This window comes from Neopelma chrysocephalum, unplaced genomic scaffold (genome assembly GCF_003984885.1).
Source record: "Neopelma chrysocephalum unplaced genomic scaffold, ASM398488v2 Primary Assembly neopelma1_43, whole genome shotgun sequence".
In the NCBI taxonomy this organism is placed as follows: domain Eukaryota; kingdom Metazoa; phylum Chordata; class Aves; order Passeriformes; family Pipridae; genus Neopelma; species Neopelma chrysocephalum.
In genome coordinates this window covers 4,959,561-4,977,587 of record NW_020897702.1, presented here as the reverse complement: position 1 = coordinate 4,977,587, position 18,027 = coordinate 4,959,561, and the positions used below count along the sequence as shown (strand labels likewise).

Sequence of the window (18,027 nt, the reverse complement as noted above, 5' to 3'; positions counted from 1 at the left end):
CGGCCGCCGGTGCCGCCGGTGCCCGGGGGGTGTGGCGGGGCTCGACTCGCACCGCCCCGGCTCCTCCCGCCGGGGTCCTCGCCGGCCCCTGCTCCCGCCCCGCCCCGCACGGCCGCCAGCGGGTGATGGCGGCGGCCTGCGCCTGAGGGTCCGCGGCGGGGGGCGGCAGGGGAGCCATGGAAGAGGACCCGGAGCTGGAGAGGTGAGGGGCGAGCAGCGGCGGGGGCAGCGGCGGAGCGGCCCCGGGAGCGAGCGGCCTTTGCGGGGCCCGGCGGCGCCTCCCGCCCCGCGAGGCCCAGGCAGCGCCGGCCCGGGGCCGCTCGGGTCTGGCAGTGGCCCTGGGGCAGCTCGTCCCGGGCCGGGCGCTCAGGGGCGACTGGCCCGCGGTGCAGAGGAGGGGACCCGAGCCCCGCCAGGTTCTGCCAACTCTCCCCTGACAGCCCCCGGCTGTGCGGGGGGGGGGCGCCCCGAAGGGAACGCGGCCTGGAGCCGCTTCCGTGGTGTCTTCGGGACACAACTTTGGAGTTCCAGTAGAAAATAAATCTTCCTCCAGAATGGGGAAAATTCATTACTTAAAAACTCACAAGCAGACAAATAAAAATAAATAAAATATTCCAAAAAAAGCCACAAGCTTGTTCTTGTACTGCCTGTCGGTGCCGTTTAGAAACAAGATTGGAAAGTTTTAGGTGGCTCATCCCTCATCAGTTACAATTTGGTGAGTTGATATACTTAGTAAAATAAAATTAAAAAACCCTTCCTTTTGTTATTACGAATTTCAGTTTTCAGTCCTGGAGATGTACCAGTTGATGAATTGTTAAAATTGCCCTGTTGTACGGAAGAATACAAAATGCTTGGCAGTTATTTTGTCAAGAAAATAAAATTGTTTTCTACTTTGCATTTCGTTGGGACCAGTGGATTCGTCTTGCCACGCACAGTGAATGTCAGTGTTCCCAAGCAAACATTGAAGATTAAAATGCAGATTTCTGTATTTAGATACTCAAAGTAGGCCTCTCTTGCTTTAGGAATACACTTTACGTGTTTATACCATTAGTTGGTGTCACAGTAGTCCTATTTGTGTGATTGGAATTGTTTCATTACTTTTTTAGCAAGTTTGTTTCTGAGTTGTTCATTTTCGTGGTGGCTGTTTAAATCAACTGTTACAGTTAAGTGATGACCAGAAGCTTTCTGAACTGTTCTCCTCATGGATCTCTCCCTTAACTTTTAAGAAATTATGTCTGAGTGCTTACAGAAAATAACTGTTTTCTGCTTATATCTGGCACATATTTCACATGGGCCAAAAGCAATAGTACTGGGGCGGTGGAAGGCTAGAGAGCATAATGCTTTCTAAGAGGCTTTTAATTCTTGGTAAGCTACTTCTGCTCTCAGATCATCAGTTTAATAATTAAAGCTTCTTTCTATGTATACATGAATGTTATTTTTACTAGTGCTATTCTAAACTTAAACCTTTTTTATTCGTAGCAAGGTGAATCTGTGTCACTGTTCTTCCATGCTGTCTCCTGGTTGGTATTGCTGTGCTGGGGACTTGGGGTCCTCTGGGCAGTTTGGGGCACAGCTGCTTGCTCTCTGGCTATAGCTGACTGCTCCATGCTCACCTCCTGGTGCTCTCCTTCACAGGAACCATATTCGAAATTTCATCCTTCCTTATAGGTTCAGTCTGAGTTGGGATTTGCTATTCCTTTTCTTTGGCAGCATGGTAGATAATGAGGATGAAGCTCAGTGTCACTTACTGAGTGGTACAAGATAGGGTTTAGCTGTCTGGTATCTTCAATCCATGCTGCTGTTCACCTCTGTATGTGTTTAATTGGCTCCAAACACATTATAACTACAGTATAGTGCCCTTGGCGGTTAACACTTTCTGTCCTGGATCCCACTGTCATTAGTTACTTTTTCATACCCTCAGTTTTCGTAACAGCTCACTTTGCTACTAGCACTCTAAATTCAGTTTGTGCTGTGTGCATTTAGGTGTCATTCTTGGGTATTACTTGCCCTAAATATGCTTCCCTCTACGATCTTCAATACAAATCCCTTACTAGTCTAACACAGACCTTTATCCTTTGGGTTACAGGCATTATTCCTTAGGTTCATATTCAATAACCTGGTGATTGTATTCTCCTGTGAGTAGTACAGCAATGGTAGTTTAGGGTTTTAGGCTTTTTATAATATGGCTTTTGCATACAAATAATGGCGTTTCTGTTCTGTGGCCACAGTGTTAACTATTTTAGGTGGATTTTTAGTGTTTAAAAATGGGTTTATCTGGAATATTTTTAGTAGTCTGTCTCTTAATTCAGGCCTGCTTGCAATGAATAAGTCTTAAATAAAAACTTAATGTTTTTGTACATGTGGGTTTTATTTAATGTACCATGAGGGAAAAAAGAAATGTAACTATTTTTGTGCATGTTTTTTCTGGTCAGAAGCGAATTTTGTGTCCCAGTATTCCAAAAAGTGATCTGTTAAGTCAGTCATCCTATTTTTTTTGTTATTATCTAAGGAGAGGTCTCTTGATCTTCCTTCTTTTATTTCGTCCTTACTGCCACATTTCCTGATATTATTTTTCAGCTTTACTGCGTCTGATTCTCGCTTGATCTTGCATTTGATTTTTCCTCACTTTAATATGAAGTGAATGTGATGATGTTTTCCTAGAAAGCTGAATACTAACTTGCAAGTTATCGTGCGGCTGTTGCATGCTCTAGATTTTAAAACTTTAAAAGCTGTAAATACCACAGGTGTGTAAGGTAGTAAAAATTGCGTCCTCTGCTCCATCTCACCTAGTAACCTTTGATAGAAGTATGAACTGAGATTTTTTTTCCTGTGAACTTGCTGCCGCATCAGTGAAGACCCAGAGTCTTGAGGTTCCATGTGATTCTTCTAAGAAAATTATAAATTCTGTTAACATATAATTAATGGTATTGTGAAGTTATGACCCAAGAATAAGATGGAAAAAGTTACAAATCAGCTTAGTAGGAGCTGTTCAGTTTGTTTCCTCTGGAAGCAGTGCTTTTCCTACTTTATTTCAACTAAATACCCACTGGGATATTACAGAGGTCACCAATTTACTCCTATCTAAAAAAAATATTTCTTCACCCTCTCCTTCCAGAATTGTTTCCATGGTTTCTGTGTGTTTGAAGCATGTAAAAATGTCATTTCTCTGCAAATACAGAGGAAGTGGCTTTGTTATGTTGTGTGTCCAAATCCTTCCATAATCCGTTCTCTCTTTCAATAGCTATAAATATTTCACAACCTTGGATACCATACTTCTTTAGAAGTGCTTGCCAAGCTTGTTTGGAGCATCATTTGCTTGGAATTAACTGTTTCCTAAGGAGATGCTGCTCTGAATCACAAGGGCTCCAACAAGAGCCCTGTAGTTGAGTTGAGAATCAATCGTCTAATATATTTGCTGCACAGGCATCCCAATTACACTTTTTAAAAAGCAATCTTTGTGCTTTGGAGAAAACTGATAGTTCTTACTATTGTTTAACAGTTAAAATCAAACTGTCAGAATTCAGTATTCCATATTCCTGGTAAAAAAAAAAATGTGGTCTGCGAGCTAAAATCAGTGTTTGAAATGGAGTATTATGTTCAGTACTACTCAAGCTGGTGAGAATATCAGCACAGAAATGTACTGCAAATAGCACTCACAGGACTGACAGATAGAATATTTAAATAAGTACAAAACCTGGTCGATCAAGAATGAGAGTATTCACATACCCAACGTAGAATGTATTTGCCTTTGAACAAACATTAGGAAGTTTGTGGCATATTTGTGCCTTTTTCATTCTTGCTCTTAATGTTGTGGTTTAGGCTTTATTCTTGACATTGCTTTTCATCAGTTTTCTTAATAAGGGTGAGCAGATAAGACCAGCTCACAGGAATTAATTATAAATAACACTGGCAGTGTCTTCAGTCCTTCACTTGACTGAAGGTCTTGATATTAATTATTCAGATGTAATCGGAATACCAACATCCACTTCTATTTCCAGTCCCATGCACAGTTAAAAATAAGTTGTATAGTTAGCATAAAAGTCCTTGGAGAAAATTGAATTTAAAAATTGCTAATTTTTTTTCCTGGGCTTGCAGCTTGCTGTCAGGACCTAGAGTGCCTCAGGAAGTAGGTTTAAGCATGATTTTTGTGGATTGCAGTAGCTGAGAAGCCTGGCCTTTGAGCTTGGATAGTAGTGATATAGACTGCAAACAGTTATTCATGCTTCAATGAAGATGGGTTTGATGATGTCCCTTCTCCAACTCTGGGAGGTGTTGAATAGGAATGCTGCCCTCCTACTCCGGGTCTGTGTGCTTCCATAGCTGATTGTGTGCTGTGAAGCCATTCCAGTAGATATACTTTCATTAGAGTTCTCATCAGGGTCTTTAATGAGATGATGGCATGGGTGGAGATGGCAGAGTTTGTTAGGTTACTTGCTGAAAGCTTCCAGAGAGCCCAGAGAGGACTAAAGAGAGAGACCAAGGGGAGCCCAAATAGCACCCAGTCCTGGCCTCTCCCAGGACCATCCCAGGAGTTACCAGTCCATCAGAGCTCTGTCGCCATGAGCCCAGAGGAGTATGGGGACACAGTGGCCGGTGGTAACCCATCATAAGGTCAGAGAGGAATGGTTGTCATCTTTGGACCCATCCCCCAGGGCTGATCCCAGGAGACAGCCTAGGTCTCCAGGGATGGCACCCATCAAGATGAGTCAATGCTGGAGCATCTTTGGGACTTAAGGGTGTTGCTCTGTAGGCTTGTGCGATGGGTTAAGGAATGCAGAAGAAAAGCATTTTGAGATTTCATATGGCTTATCATGGGATGCATAGGGGAGGAACCAAAGGCAAGGAAAACGATGAGTTCAAGTCATTTGGGGAGAAGCAAGAATGGGAAAATAGAGGAATAAGGGCGTAAAAGAGTCTGGTCATGTGTGAATAGGCTGCTGGTGGGTACTCTTGTCTAGCTGTGCCCTGTGCCTGATTATCACAGGCTGTCCTGTCTTCCTGTTAAATTCCTTTCTAACTCTCTCTTGGGTAAGGGACTCTGAGGGGAGAGGGTATACATCTCAGTGCTAGCAACTGGAGTCAAACTGTAGGGAGGAAGGACCATGTGTTCATGGTGCTAGCAATTGGAACAAGGGAAGGCCTGGATGCCAGCAGTTAGGCTGGGACTCTGGGCTGGGAGACTGGGTGCCAACTACCAAGGACACTTCATGGAGTGAGTAAATCCAAATGTCGGCCACTGGAATGAGATTGGGGACCTATTTATTTGTGTTGCAGTACTGGAGCAAGTATGGTGTGTGAGGGAGCATGTGGCTGCTGCTGAAGATGAAGCTGGAATAACTGGTGAATGGGTGAATAAGGAGGGAGCTGGAGGGTGAGCTTGTTATCTCGAAGAGCAACACCACAAGAGGAGCTGTTGGGGGCACCAGGGAGTCTTGACCGCCTGCTGGAGAGACTGTAAGGTCAAGGTGGAGACACATATGTGTGCCTGTGTGTCTCTGCAGGCAAGACTGCAGTGGGTTGGGTTGGGTACTGGGGGACCAGGGAGTCCCAGCCAGCTCTGTGGGATGGCCTGTACCAGCAGTGGAGTTGGGCGGAAGACTTGGGGGCTCCCACACCTGGCTGCAGACAAGAGCAGGATGAAGCTGTTGGTGTGAGTACTCTGTGTGTCTGTCTGTGATTGCTGTGGCCAGCGATGTAGGTGCATGGTGTGTGCATCTGCCTCCTGGGAGTAGATTTTCAGCCTTGCTGCTGGTTGGACCTGGGCATGGAGTTGTGACTGCCTGGCCCCTTGGCTGTCAGATCCTGCACGATACATCTGCTCCTAGCAGTCGTTTGTAATTACAAACATTGGGTGGTCTCTGTAATGACACGGTGTTTTCATTGCCTGTAACTGTATCGGACATACCTCTATTACCGATTACTCGTTTTTCAGTCTATCAATTTGATCTTTTGGGAAAAAAAGATGAAGTTCTTCTCCCGAGTGGGGAATAGAAAATAATTCTCATTTTGCCTGACTTGGGAGGCTTTAATATTCTCCTACTCTTTTGGCACATGCATTTGTCATACAGGTTATTAGGATTTATGCAACGGGAGCTTCGCCTGTAACCTTGTAATATAGAGAGAGGAAAAAGTCTGATACCTCAGAAATGTAAATAGGTCTTGGACCATACTCTTGAAGATAAAAATATCACTGCTTGTACCTTCATGTTACTGTAATTCTGCAGCTTGATTGCTCAAAAAGAATTGCTACAGAAAGTTTTAAGTGGGGCTTGCTATAAAAGATGCCAGAATGATGACAGGGTTCTTAAATGTGCCCCTGTCCCTAATTTTTCCTCCTGTCAATCCCCTAGTGTTCGGGTGGTTCTCATGTGAAAGTTGCATGCTGCATTCCCTTTGCTCATGCTGCTGCTCTTTGAATTGAAGCTGGCAGCCACGGGACTGTTTGTATTGTAACCAAGCTGTAAAAATGAAGATAGCAAGGAATGTGGAGTCCCACAAGGCCTCTAAAAGCAAATTTTAAAATCTTGTTTGCATAGCTTTTGGCTTACTTGTGTAGAGGATATAAGTTCAGTGAGTGGAAACACGTTATTTCGAAGAGGATCTGAGCATTGTGTTTAATTTGCCTGTGCAAGTTGAAAGGGCTTTGTAAAGGTGCAGTGAATAAGAGTGATGTTGAAAGACCATTATTAGGGAACAATGTTTGATAATGAAGGCAGGTGTGGACTTAGAAGGCTTCTAAGATGAATGCCAAGTCAGTCTGATCTTTGATACAACAAAAAAAAGAAGTCTCAAATACTTAATGGCCTGTAATTCCTACCTAAGTTAATAGAATCGGTGTCACCATATTAATTTACTATGGTGTTTTCCCTAAAATTGAATTGTAGCTGTTTAAAATATGTGTTTTATTAGTGCTTTGTAGCTCAGATACTTTTCTCTATTATTTTAGTTATAAATTGTGACAGATTTTGTAGGCTTTTTGTAGGATTTTGACAGGCTTTTAATCTGCCTCCTAGTCAGGTTTCTCAAAACAGAATCACCAAGTTTGGTAATTGGTAAGTACAATCAGACACTTTTTTCTGCTTTCCTCACCTTTGTCTGACATTGCTGTTTGAAGGCTCAGAGCAAGCTTTTGTAATGCCATATGTTCTTGATATCATCACTGTAAACTAGTTTAGGCTGCTCAGATAGCAGATTCAGGGTCTGGGGAAGAAATAAATTTTGCTATAATTTCATGAAAACCTGTGTATGCTAAATCTCTCACGTTCCAGTGGTAGAGCCTGGTTTTGCACCCTTCTTTTTGGTGTTCTTGCAAGTAGCCATCCCACACACACCCCTTTCACTACCTGGGAAGGCATCAGTAGATGGTGAGGTCACTGACACTGTACTTGGCATCTTGGAGCAGCAGCTCTAACAGATGGTAATTTACCTGGGTAGTCACTGGGTTTTCATGAATGCCTGTGGTATGACAGGATATGCAACATGTTCTCGCAGTCTGCTTACAAAGGATTTGAAGTACCCCAAGCCCAGTTGCTACTGAGATCATACTAATAACCTTAGATAAGAAAGACTTCTGCGAGGAACTTTAGACTACTGCACAGAGAAGCAATACTGCAATTTTTGATGCATTTCTCTACTGTTGTTTCTGTGGAAGTCTTGGACACTTTCCTCTGCAAAGCCCTTCAAATGTGAACTCTTAAGGAAAAAGTTATGACCTGTGAATATTTGAAGCCTGTCTGGCACAGATCTACAGATCTCAGTTTATATATATGTAGATCACAGTCAAAAAGGTGAGCTCTTTTTTCTTCCTCTGTTACACAAAGTTAGTAGTTTGACAACTTGTAGTTACAGTGATTTTACTGTCATCTGACCGCTTGCTATTTTACTAGTGGTGTTCAGCTGTGCTCAAAATAGGTCTGCTGTGGTTGAAAGGCTTCGGGAAGAACCAAAGCAAAGTGACAGCAGGGAAGAGCATTCCCAAAATGAAGTGACAGGAACTGTGCGTTTCAGCATAATACACCAGTTTTGCATACTTTGTTTCTGTTCTGCATTTAGTATGGCTGTTGTTGTATTTGCAACAACTTTAATTGTTTTTAATATTTCAAAATGTTTCTTTCAGTCTTGGTGTGTAGGAATCCAAATTATCTTAAAGTCAGGGTGATTTTGGTAGCTTCTTTAATGCTTAACTCACTGCAGTGAAGAAGCTATCCACTTTCCGTACATATGTGCATAAAGTGGCAAGTTCTTGTGTTCCACCAGTGGTGACTTGTTTCTTTTTCTCATATTTAGGAAGGCTGTGGAGGAGTTACTTAAAGAGGCAAAACGTGGGAGAACCAGGGCTGAAACAATGGGAGCTATGGGTTGGTAAGTTGTGCCAAGAGGAAATGAATGCTTTGACTGATGCCAAAATAAATTTTGTATTTAATGCGTGACGGAAGTCTCTAACTTTTTTATGTGCTTCGTGTTGAAATAATTTGTCTTCATCCACATATTAATTTGGGCAAAAAATTGAGTCTAGGTAAGAAGTTCAAGTAAGTTCTGTCTGCATGAAATTGCTTGTCTGAATGTGTTGAAGTCAAAGCAATTGGAAATTGGGAATATCTTTTGTAATAATATGTTCTTATAATAGATGGAATTGCAAAGCTTGGGTTGGAAGCTCGTGAGTCTTTAAAATGTCAGCTATCTGAAGTGTGCATGTGCTTACATACTATCCACATATTACTGGGTTAGATTCTGTCTTAAGTGAAAAGAATCCATAGCCTAACAAAGAAACGTAAAGCCTTATATTGAAAGTAATAAACTATCCTTTAGTAGAGAATGCGTGTGTAAATTGTAGCCAAAACCAAATGCAGTGAACTCAAGTATAACCCAGTTTTGGAAGATGGCTATTTTTTATTACTAAAAAAAAACCCTAAAACCCAGGGGCTAGGCTAACCTTTATAGCAACTGGGAAAAGAATCACAGTGTTTAAAACTTAAGTGAAATACAATGCAGTAGTCCAAATTTTACAGCTAGATTATAATGGAATGTAATGCATGTAATTGTAATTTAAAAAGTAATAACATGCTGAGAAGAGTCATTCATCTTAAAATAATGTGCATGATTAGCTATTTGGTAAGAAGCTGTTGGATCTAGAGATGTTCACACAGGTAGTGCACCAGTTGACTGCATTAAACTTATTTGTAGATAAGGTTTGGCTTCCTCCACCAACAGTAGTAAAAGATAAGTCTGCACTGTTAATGAAGTTCTTGGCTAATTTTAGTAGCTCTGAATAGTGTCTTGTTGAAAAAAATTATTTCTTTATGTTTTCTAAGCAAGTTTGGGTTTTTCTGTATGTTTTACTCAGTATTTCTTCTAGGAATGCAGTTCATACCATTTATGTTAAAATAGCTTAATTGGTTGAATCCCCTAGAGTGGCTATAACAGTACTGATCCATCATGCTTTTACTCTGTCAGCCTTGCCAAAATGGCCAGGTAAAGGAGTGCAGATAATTAGCACCATGAAGTTTTATATGCATTCATTTACTGTGAATTTGGAAGTTAATTCCAGGTATGGAGACTAAAGATTTCTGCTGGGAGATAATCAACTGTCCTTGTGCAACTTTGCTGCAACTTGTGCAGCCTGGAATAGCTGCCGGGAGTGTGCCTGAGCTTCCACTCCTGGGTCTGGCTACTTATTCCTTGTCTGTAAAACAGTAGTGGACCTGTTCAGCTGGCTGTGATGATCAGCTCGTGGCACCAGGCAGTTTGCTAAAGCCTGATGCCCAAGACCTGCCAGGGGATGGGATAGCCAAGGGTGACCTGTTCTTCAGAGCAGCTGCAGATTCCACTAGAGCAAAATAGTGTCTGGTTAGGCCAGGATTGTGTTAAAGGTGAAGAGGATTGTCAAGAAGGCTTCAGGCAGATGAAGACTGTTGACATAGGGGTTGTTGTGGTGATATCCTGAACTGAGACTGTTAAGTAAGGATCCTTTTCACTCCAGAGGTACATGAGAATAGCTATACTGGATTAAACAAAGGATCCATCTCTGCAGTGCCCTGTCTCCATCAGTGGCTGATACCCAGTGCCTAGAAAGTGCTTTGCTGAATATCTTTCTTTCTGAATACTCTCTATAGTACCTTCAAGGTACTATCCCAGCTTCGGGCTGTCTGCAGCTCAGGATATCATGCTCTCAGAGATGATTTCTTTGTATGTAATGCATCTTTGGGGACTTTCCCCTCTCTGAATTTATCCTTAGAGAGACTAGTAGTAATCCCAGTTGTCACAAATCTGCTGCTGTAGAGTTTGGCATAGGGTACTGTACAGCTGGCATGTGTGGCTGTAAGGAAGGTATAAAGCCCCCCATAGGCAGAATCCTGTTAAGCCTTTGCTGTCTAATTCTGCAAGAACAATGGACAGAACAGCAGCTGCAAGCTGCCACTGCTCTCATCCCTTTAATATTATTCATGCCCTGTTGTGCTGCTCTGGTGCTTCTGAACTGGCCCAACAAATAGGTATCGCATATAGATGTCAGAAATTATATAATAGTAGGATATTGGAAGGAAATTTAACTATGCTCGGTTTAGTGTCACACTCCAGCAAAATGCCATCAGATGTAACTGATCCTGGAACAAAGTAAATCCTGAAGGGCTTCAGAGATTACATCCGGGGCTGATATGTAACCTTCCAGGGTGTAAACTACTGAGAGGAAGGTAATTGCTGCTCAGAGCTCTGTGGATAGCAAATGAAATGAGCAGAAAAGTTGGTTCATGAAAATGTGTATTAATAGACCAGATCCTGCAAAGCGTAACTGATAGAAGCAAAGATGAGGTCATCACCAACTTGTCTAAGAGCACAGCGTTAACAGGTGAAATGCAAAAACTTCCTTCCTTGCCAAACTCGAAATGCTTACAGGTGTGTTTCATGAGGACTTCTGGGATTTCCTCAACCCTTTGTCAGAGGAGTCCTGGAGAAGAGATGCACAAACCCTGGAGACATCTAGTGTAAGGCCATCAGTCCTGCATTGACACTGGAAAGTTGAAGCAACTCGGACTATGAAGAAAAGATATGTTCTACCATCTGTCTTTGGGTAAGGAGAAGCAGAGGCTACTACTGCTCATACTTCACTGATTCCAGCATATGTTGCTCTCCAGCAGCCGTTGAATACTGGGAAATACATTTCTGGAGTCAGTGGCATTTGACAGGAGTTGGTTCAAGGGAGGTGTATGGAGAAGTGGCGTTCCTGGGGAGGGAATTACGTTGTGCATACCATTACAAAGTAATGTCTCCTAGTGGATGTTGGTGGCAGCAAAGTCTTAGCCAGCAAGCCTCTGAATGCTCTTTTGGGACTGCTTTCAGGTCAAGTTGATACTCTTTTACGTGTGGAGTGATTCATTCTCCATAGCTCAAGTGCACTGTTTGAAAAAGTTCCCCAAGCACCCCTGCCTAACTTCTTGCTATCTCATCATTTGAGATGGATAGTCAGCTGCTGCTGAAGCCTAAATTACAGGCATTCAAGCTGGCTTAGCTGACAGGTACATTAAAAGTGTACAAAGCACTCAACCTTTAGCTCCATCTTTCATATAAAGACTCAGCCTTCAAATATGGGACAGCGTTGCAAGTATTTTCTCCAGTTGGGGAATTTTTTGCTGCTGCTACATTGTCTTACAAGTTTAGTGTGGATGACATGGGCAGGAGATGCAACTTGTACAGGTTAGAGGCTAGTAGAAGAAAAGCTTGTCCCTGTTTGGAACAAGCAACCAACAGGGAAGTTGGCAGTGATATTGGGCAAGAGCTTGTGCAGGAAGGGGAATTATCAGAGACTCTCTGGACATGGAGCAACTGTCAGTATTGGCAGTGGACTGCATGAACTCTTAATTGGCTAAGAGTCTCAGCTTCCTGGTCTCCATACTCTCAGGACTGCTCAGATAGGCAGTATCTACGTCCATGGTAAATGAATCTGAGAAATACTGGATATTCGTATTTGTAGATTTCACTCAGCAATGCAGTCTTTCTAGTTCCTGGAATGTTCCTTTTGTATGGCCATGGTGACTCTTTTTGGGGGGTCTCCTACATCCTTATGATAACACATGTAGATCCTGCTGCTGATGTATCTGGGTCAAGCATTAGTACAGCTAATCACAAATAAGGAAATGTCTCAGAGAAGGGGAAGGGAGAATCCTCTTCTGAAGCTGTCTTAATCCTGGAAATCTTGAGCAGAAGAGAGCAGAAACTGTGGCTGAATCTCAGTGATGATGCTGTGATGCTGGAACTTCTGAGATGAGAAAATATATCCAAGCAGCTGTTTGGAAGCTAACATTTGAAGGACCAGCTGGATCCAGAGTGAGAAGTTGTGAACAGTGTGAGAACACTTGAAATAGTTAAAAAAATTTATCCTTGTTTCATCAGAGGCTATTGGATATAGATGGAATAAAGGTATAGGATATTTGGGGTTTTCCACTGTATGTCTAATTAAAATAAAGCTAAAAGTTCACCTTTCCTTAAGTGTTTCTCTTGGTGCTATGTACATAATTCATAAGCTTCTCCATAGCAATATAGTTGGGTCCCATTTTAAGCAGTTGTTGTCATTTAATTAAGAAATGCAGTAAAATGTTACAAAAGTTACTGTGTGAAAAAAAGTTCTAGAGGCTTTGTTTTCCTCTGTTGTGTAGGTCTGATCTTCAAAGATGCTGGTAGCTAAACTGAATGTAGCCTTCTTGGCTTACTTGAGAAGCTTATGTAAAATAAGAAATGGAAAACAGGATATTTTTGGATGGTTTGTTCAGCTCTGCATGATAAGAGCAGATGAAATTGCAAAAAGATAAATTTTGGAAGCATTAAATTATTTTTAACTCTATTTCTTGTAAAGCAATCCTAAAATTGCTTTCATTCCTATAGATAGCTTTCTGTTCAATACCAAATCTGTTAGAAGTATAGCAAAATACAAAATGATGATGAGAGCATCGGAACTGTGAAATGCTGTATTGCATCTTATCTTTGAATGGGTGTTGTGTGACTGTGCAGAAACACTGCAATGTGATTCCCCTGCGTCTTTCATTTGAATGTGAGGAGCAGGAGGAGGAGAAATAGGGCACAGATAGAGATTGCAAAGTAACTATGTTAAAATCTTGTCATCAGAGCACATGTTCTAATCCCAAGTCAAGTTGTCACTGGAACAGGTTACCCAGAGAAGATGTGGATGTCTCCTCTTTGGAAGTGTTCAAGGCTAGGCTGAATGGAACCCCAAGAAGCCTGGTCTAGTGAAAGGAACCCATGACAGCAGGATTGGAAGTAGATGATTGTTAAGGTCCCTGCCAACCCAGGCCATTCTATGGTTCTACAAAGCCCTGCCAGCTGTACCTTGTTGCCAAGACCATATTTAAAAGCTTGCAGTGTCCTCCCAGGCATCCTTTTCTGTGAGGTCCCCCATGGAAGGGTAATAGCATAGATTAGTTGATTTGGCAAAACAACCTTTAGCTGCCTTTTTTTTTTTCCTTCAGTCGCTCTTCTATTAAGTTTGGTATTTTCCATGGCATTTTGGAAATGGTAGAAATGTTCTTGTCAGTTCATCCGTAATAAACTTTGTTTCCTGGAAAGATGTGCTTTTACTCTGTGTGATGAGCCTTGCTGTGCCAAGCCTGTTTGATATGTCTGATTACTCAGCAGAGAAAAGACTGTGGTGCATGGCACTGTACTCTTGTGTCTTAAATAGTGTTGGCATGTTTCTACTGTTAAGAACTTGTATAGTATATATACTTCTGTGCTGAATATCACTGCTTCACTGGATGGCAGGTATTGGTTGGAAATTCTGTGTTATTGCACAGAAGTTGACTTAAAATGTCAAAAGTAGAGTTAAGATTTGACCTACGTTCACAATAACAGATTTAATTTTTCTTTTCTCAAAATACAATGCCATTGCATTTTAACATTAACATTGTATTTTGACTATACATTGCACTGTTTTGGTCATTGCATAGTGGAGAGATTTTGGGGTGTGTGAGCCTTACCCTGTGGAGGGAGGCAAGATTCTCTTGGTAATAATAGGTTGGTTTAGCTTATTGGAGCATGCAAAGCAAAAAATGAACCTTATTGCTGAGTGAACACCCTGCAACAGAACTGGAGTCTGTTTTGTAGACAAGACTGCTCTAGCATTGCAGGGTGTGTGCTTGCTTCAGTCATGCCTGCAGCCCTGCTAGGGGCACCCTCCGGTTCAGAACTTTAATGTTCTTTAACATGTCTTGGGGTTTTTTTGTCATTTGTTATAAAGAAAAACTTCTGAAATCAGTTCTGTGGCACTATTTACTAGTCAGCAGTATTGTGTTCCACCTTGCATAAGCTGAGCTTGCCTCTCAGCCCTTCAGAACTCACATTGAGGGCAGAGCTGTCAGTGAATTGAGCATTGCAGGATCAGACCCTACAGTGAGCCAAAGGCTTGTCTTTGGGGTACCAATTTTCTCACAATTAGAAATGCTCTCAAAGATATTGGTGGATTAATACAGTTCACTTTTAGAGTTCTATATATACCATAAATATATGTAAACATGTGCTTGTGTGTAATGTAGCATGTACCATACATCTCATTTCCTTTAAGACTTGAAGGCAGAATTTGCTTTGTTGAAGTCTGAGGTCAATAAAACTAAGGGCTAATGTTTTTCTTCAGTGCCATAACTTACTGCTGCTCCGTGAAAGCCTGGTGGCTCGCTTTTATCACTGTATGATGGTGAACTAATGGCATCTCTTAACTGACTCTCAAGTCCTGCATTTCTCATCAGTTTTCCTTCTTAGTATAGCTCAGGCAGCACTCATAGTGTCAAAAAGAAATAAATACTTCAGCCAGATGATTTTATTTAGGGCAGATTGTCTCCTTCTGGCGCTATATATATTAGCACTTAAATCAATGCATTAGCTCTTAAGAAAAAGCAAGGGGAAGGAGAACAAATGTGAAATAGTTTTTGCCTGAATGCAGCCTAGAGAAAGCTCCATTCCTGAGTAGGAAATATTGAGTTACAACAGTTTAATGCTCACATAAGATGCATGGAGAACTTAAGTGTTGGCTGGTTTGTGTTATGTCTTCAGTGTAACCTGTGCCATGATATGTTCAGCACCATGTTCATAGGTGATGTAGCTTGAAGTAGAAGCCCTGTTCTACTGACATTTATTAGCCTTGTGTTTTTACTCAGTAATACAATTAATGGATAAATATTGTCTCCCTAATTTACGAAACAGCTATACTAGTGGAAATAAAACAGCATGGCTATTCAATGTATATACTTGTACAGTTACTCTCCCAAGTTCTTTGAGGATTTAGGACAAGAACAATTTTCAGGAATTCTTAGTAGGCAGACCTGAAGCAAAACATCATGGTAAATGCCATGTCCAGTTAAGTCATGAAGTATACTAAATAATCAGACGTGATCTTTGTTGCAATTTGCATATTGTTCTGATACCTCTGATTGTTTAGAGGTGTCAAAGGTTTTTAAATAGGGTATGGTTTCTACACTTACACAGAACATTCAAGTAGAATAGATAATCTTAACAGTGTGGTGTTAGGATTCCTGTGTGGTTGATTCAGTAAGTGGCACTGTGATCTCCAACAGCTCTGATTTTCTTAAAGTAATCCTGTAACTTCGCAAAAATGTTGTAAAGACAAACAATGCAGTGACTCCAGCTATAAACAAAGTCTTCAGAGTGATTTCTGCTTTCTTTAGGAATATATTCAAACTTGTTTTGTCTCATTCCATTCTTTAAAAGGTGATAAATTGGGCAGGAGTACAGCTGATGCCAACGAGATAAATGAAATGTACGATATTTGTTTACTGAAACTTGCTGATAAATTGTGTGCAAAAGTGTTAAGCTGTGAGAGGAGACAGAAAAAATGGAAAATAGTTGGATAAGTATTCTTTCTGTTTAAGAAAAAGAAGTAGTACACTTTGGTAATTGCCAGATATGTTAAAATTGGTATACCTCATGTATATGTTATATTGCTACAGCTACTTGGGTTCTTTGTGCATATGTGTCTCACTTCCTGAATATCAGAGTTCAGTAGATAATGCTGACTTTAGAAGGTGGTCATTTTTATAAACCATTCTAATTCGACTTAGAAAATCTTACTAAATATTTGATTCCTGAATAGCTAAGTTAAGCACCATCAACCTTAAATTATATTGTCATCCTCTGTTTCCCCCCGAACACACTACCTTGTGAAAATTGTGTGGATTTTCACTATGTTGAAGTAAAATAATTTTCTTCCCATAAAGAGTAAGAAGGAGAATGGAGATAACCTTGAACATGTTTTTCTGTACTGAGAGTTTACACTAGGTGGCATGCAAGGAAAGCCAAAATCACAAACTTGTCTTAAAAAAATCACAAGTTTAAATCTCAGACTTGTTTCAGGATGTTTTTATCTTGTCTTTTGATCACTTTTAAATGTCTTTACAGGTTGAAATGTCCTCTTGCTGGTACAAATAAAAGATTTCTTATTAATACCATCAAAAACACATTACCATCTCAAAAAGAACAAGACCAAGAACGTGAGCAAAAGGAAGACAATAAGGAGTCTGAGCCAAACAAAAGCAGGAAAGAAGAAAAACCAAAGAAACGCAGAATTCACCCATATACACCCAGCTTTCAGTCCAGAAGGAGAGTCAGCTACTCTCCTCCAAGGCACCAAACCAGGAACCAGCACACAAAGGATAAGCATGAAAAGCGATCAAGCAAGCGATGAGAAGACAGTGACAAGTACATGTTGTTACAAGTCAGGAATGTCATTAAGTGTAGGACAGCAGGGATGTCTCAGTTTTTCAGGAAGAGATGCTGTTCAAACCTGAGTTTTGAACCAAGTTGCTTGTGTGAGAAGTAACCTTGAGGTAGCTTTAGAATACTTTTCTTTGGGACCTTTAAGAGAAAAGCAAAGTGCAGCATAAATCCTTCAGTCGTTTTAGAGCAGACATTCCTTTCCCTTTGCTCCATTGCTCTGTCCCCTTCTGACTAAGCGTAGGGTCTTGGTGATGGAGTGTGATTCGTGTGTCTCTGTCTGGTACAAATCATTTAGTCATGTCACTCTTTTGGAAATAGATTTAAATTAAGCAGAATTTATTCATTGCGTGAAGTTTACAAAATTTCTTTGCTGCTAACCAATAAAAAAGTTTTGCTTATTTGGGTTAGTTTAGTTTTACAGAATCTCGAGGCAGGGAAAGCTGGTCAGTGCCTGGCCAAGCACATGCATTTTTTACAGAATATAAGAGATTGCTTTCTTTAGTATGAAAAGAACAAATTTAAGATGGGCAACACCAGCTTTGCTTTTCAGGAGGAACTACCAGGAAAATTTTGATTTTGCTTGTTATTGTATATGCACAAATCTATCATAGATAACCATAAACATTACCCCTAAAAAGCTGTAACTGCAATAATTGTCTCTGTTTAGACTTCCCTCTGTAAGGAAGTAGTTTGAACAGTCTGTTGTCACGGTGCTTTCAAAACAAACCCTGAAGACAAAATTTTCGCATTCTCTGTCCACTGCTAGGAAGTTTCAAAGTAAATGTGTAATACTAGAAATGCAGAGGTGACGCTCAAAAACATTTAAATGCTCACTTTCCAAGCCTGTGTGACAATTCTGTGGTGGTACAGTTCTTAAACTTGTGACTGGGAGCACAAATAATACACATTGGCATATTCTACGTCTCACTTCTGTTTGTGTTACAGTAACAAACTTCTGTGTGAAATATTTTGTATTTCACTGTTCTCAGAAATAATTGTTTTGAACATAGGTTTACGTTTTTAAGTGTGGTGACAATAAAATCGAAAATGTTCATTGCAAGTGCCTTGTGGAATTAATGCTTTAATGCGTTTCTTGACTCTCTGCTCCAAGGGAACCGGGGCTTCGTGGTCCTTCCGTGTTGAGTCAGGGCAAGAGTGCCACCTATAGGCATGTCTGCACCTAGCCTTGCCGCGCTTACCTGTCTCTTGGAAAGCTCCTGTTAGCTAGGAGATGGGAAGACCAAAGTGGTGATCTGCTGTGGCTGAATTTTGGTGCATGAGCTGGGAATTACTCTT

The 18,027-nt window shown here is 41.1% G+C and overlaps 1 protein-coding gene across 1 annotated transcript; it reads left to right on the top strand.

Annotated features, from left to right (window-relative positions):
* Positions 1-73: 73 nt before the first annotated feature.
* Positions 74-17,791, top strand: POLR1D (RNA polymerase I and III subunit D). The gene is made up of 3 exons (XM_027677817.1): positions 74-202; positions 8,287-8,361; positions 16,414-17,791. Exons 1-3 carry the CDS (start codon positions 177-179, stop codon positions 16,697-16,699), a joined length of 387 nt encoding a protein of 128 aa, XP_027533618.1. The 5' UTR covers positions 74-176; the 3' UTR covers positions 16,700-17,791.
* Positions 17,792-18,027: the final 236 nt, after the last annotated feature.

Bases quoted from the DNA above. Each gene is read 5' to 3' on its own strand.
- POLR1D (XM_027677817.1), top strand. From the start codon at position 177: ATGGAAGAGGACCCGGAGCTGGAGAG. The intron at 203-8,286 runs GTGAGGGGCGAG...TCTCATATTTAG, and splicing joins GAGGACCCGGAGCTGGAGAG to GAAGGCTGTGGAGGAGTTAC. The intron at 8,362-16,413 runs GTAAGTTGTGCC...ATGTCTTTACAG, and splicing joins ACAATGGGAGCTATGGGTTG to GTTGAAATGTCCTCTTGCTG.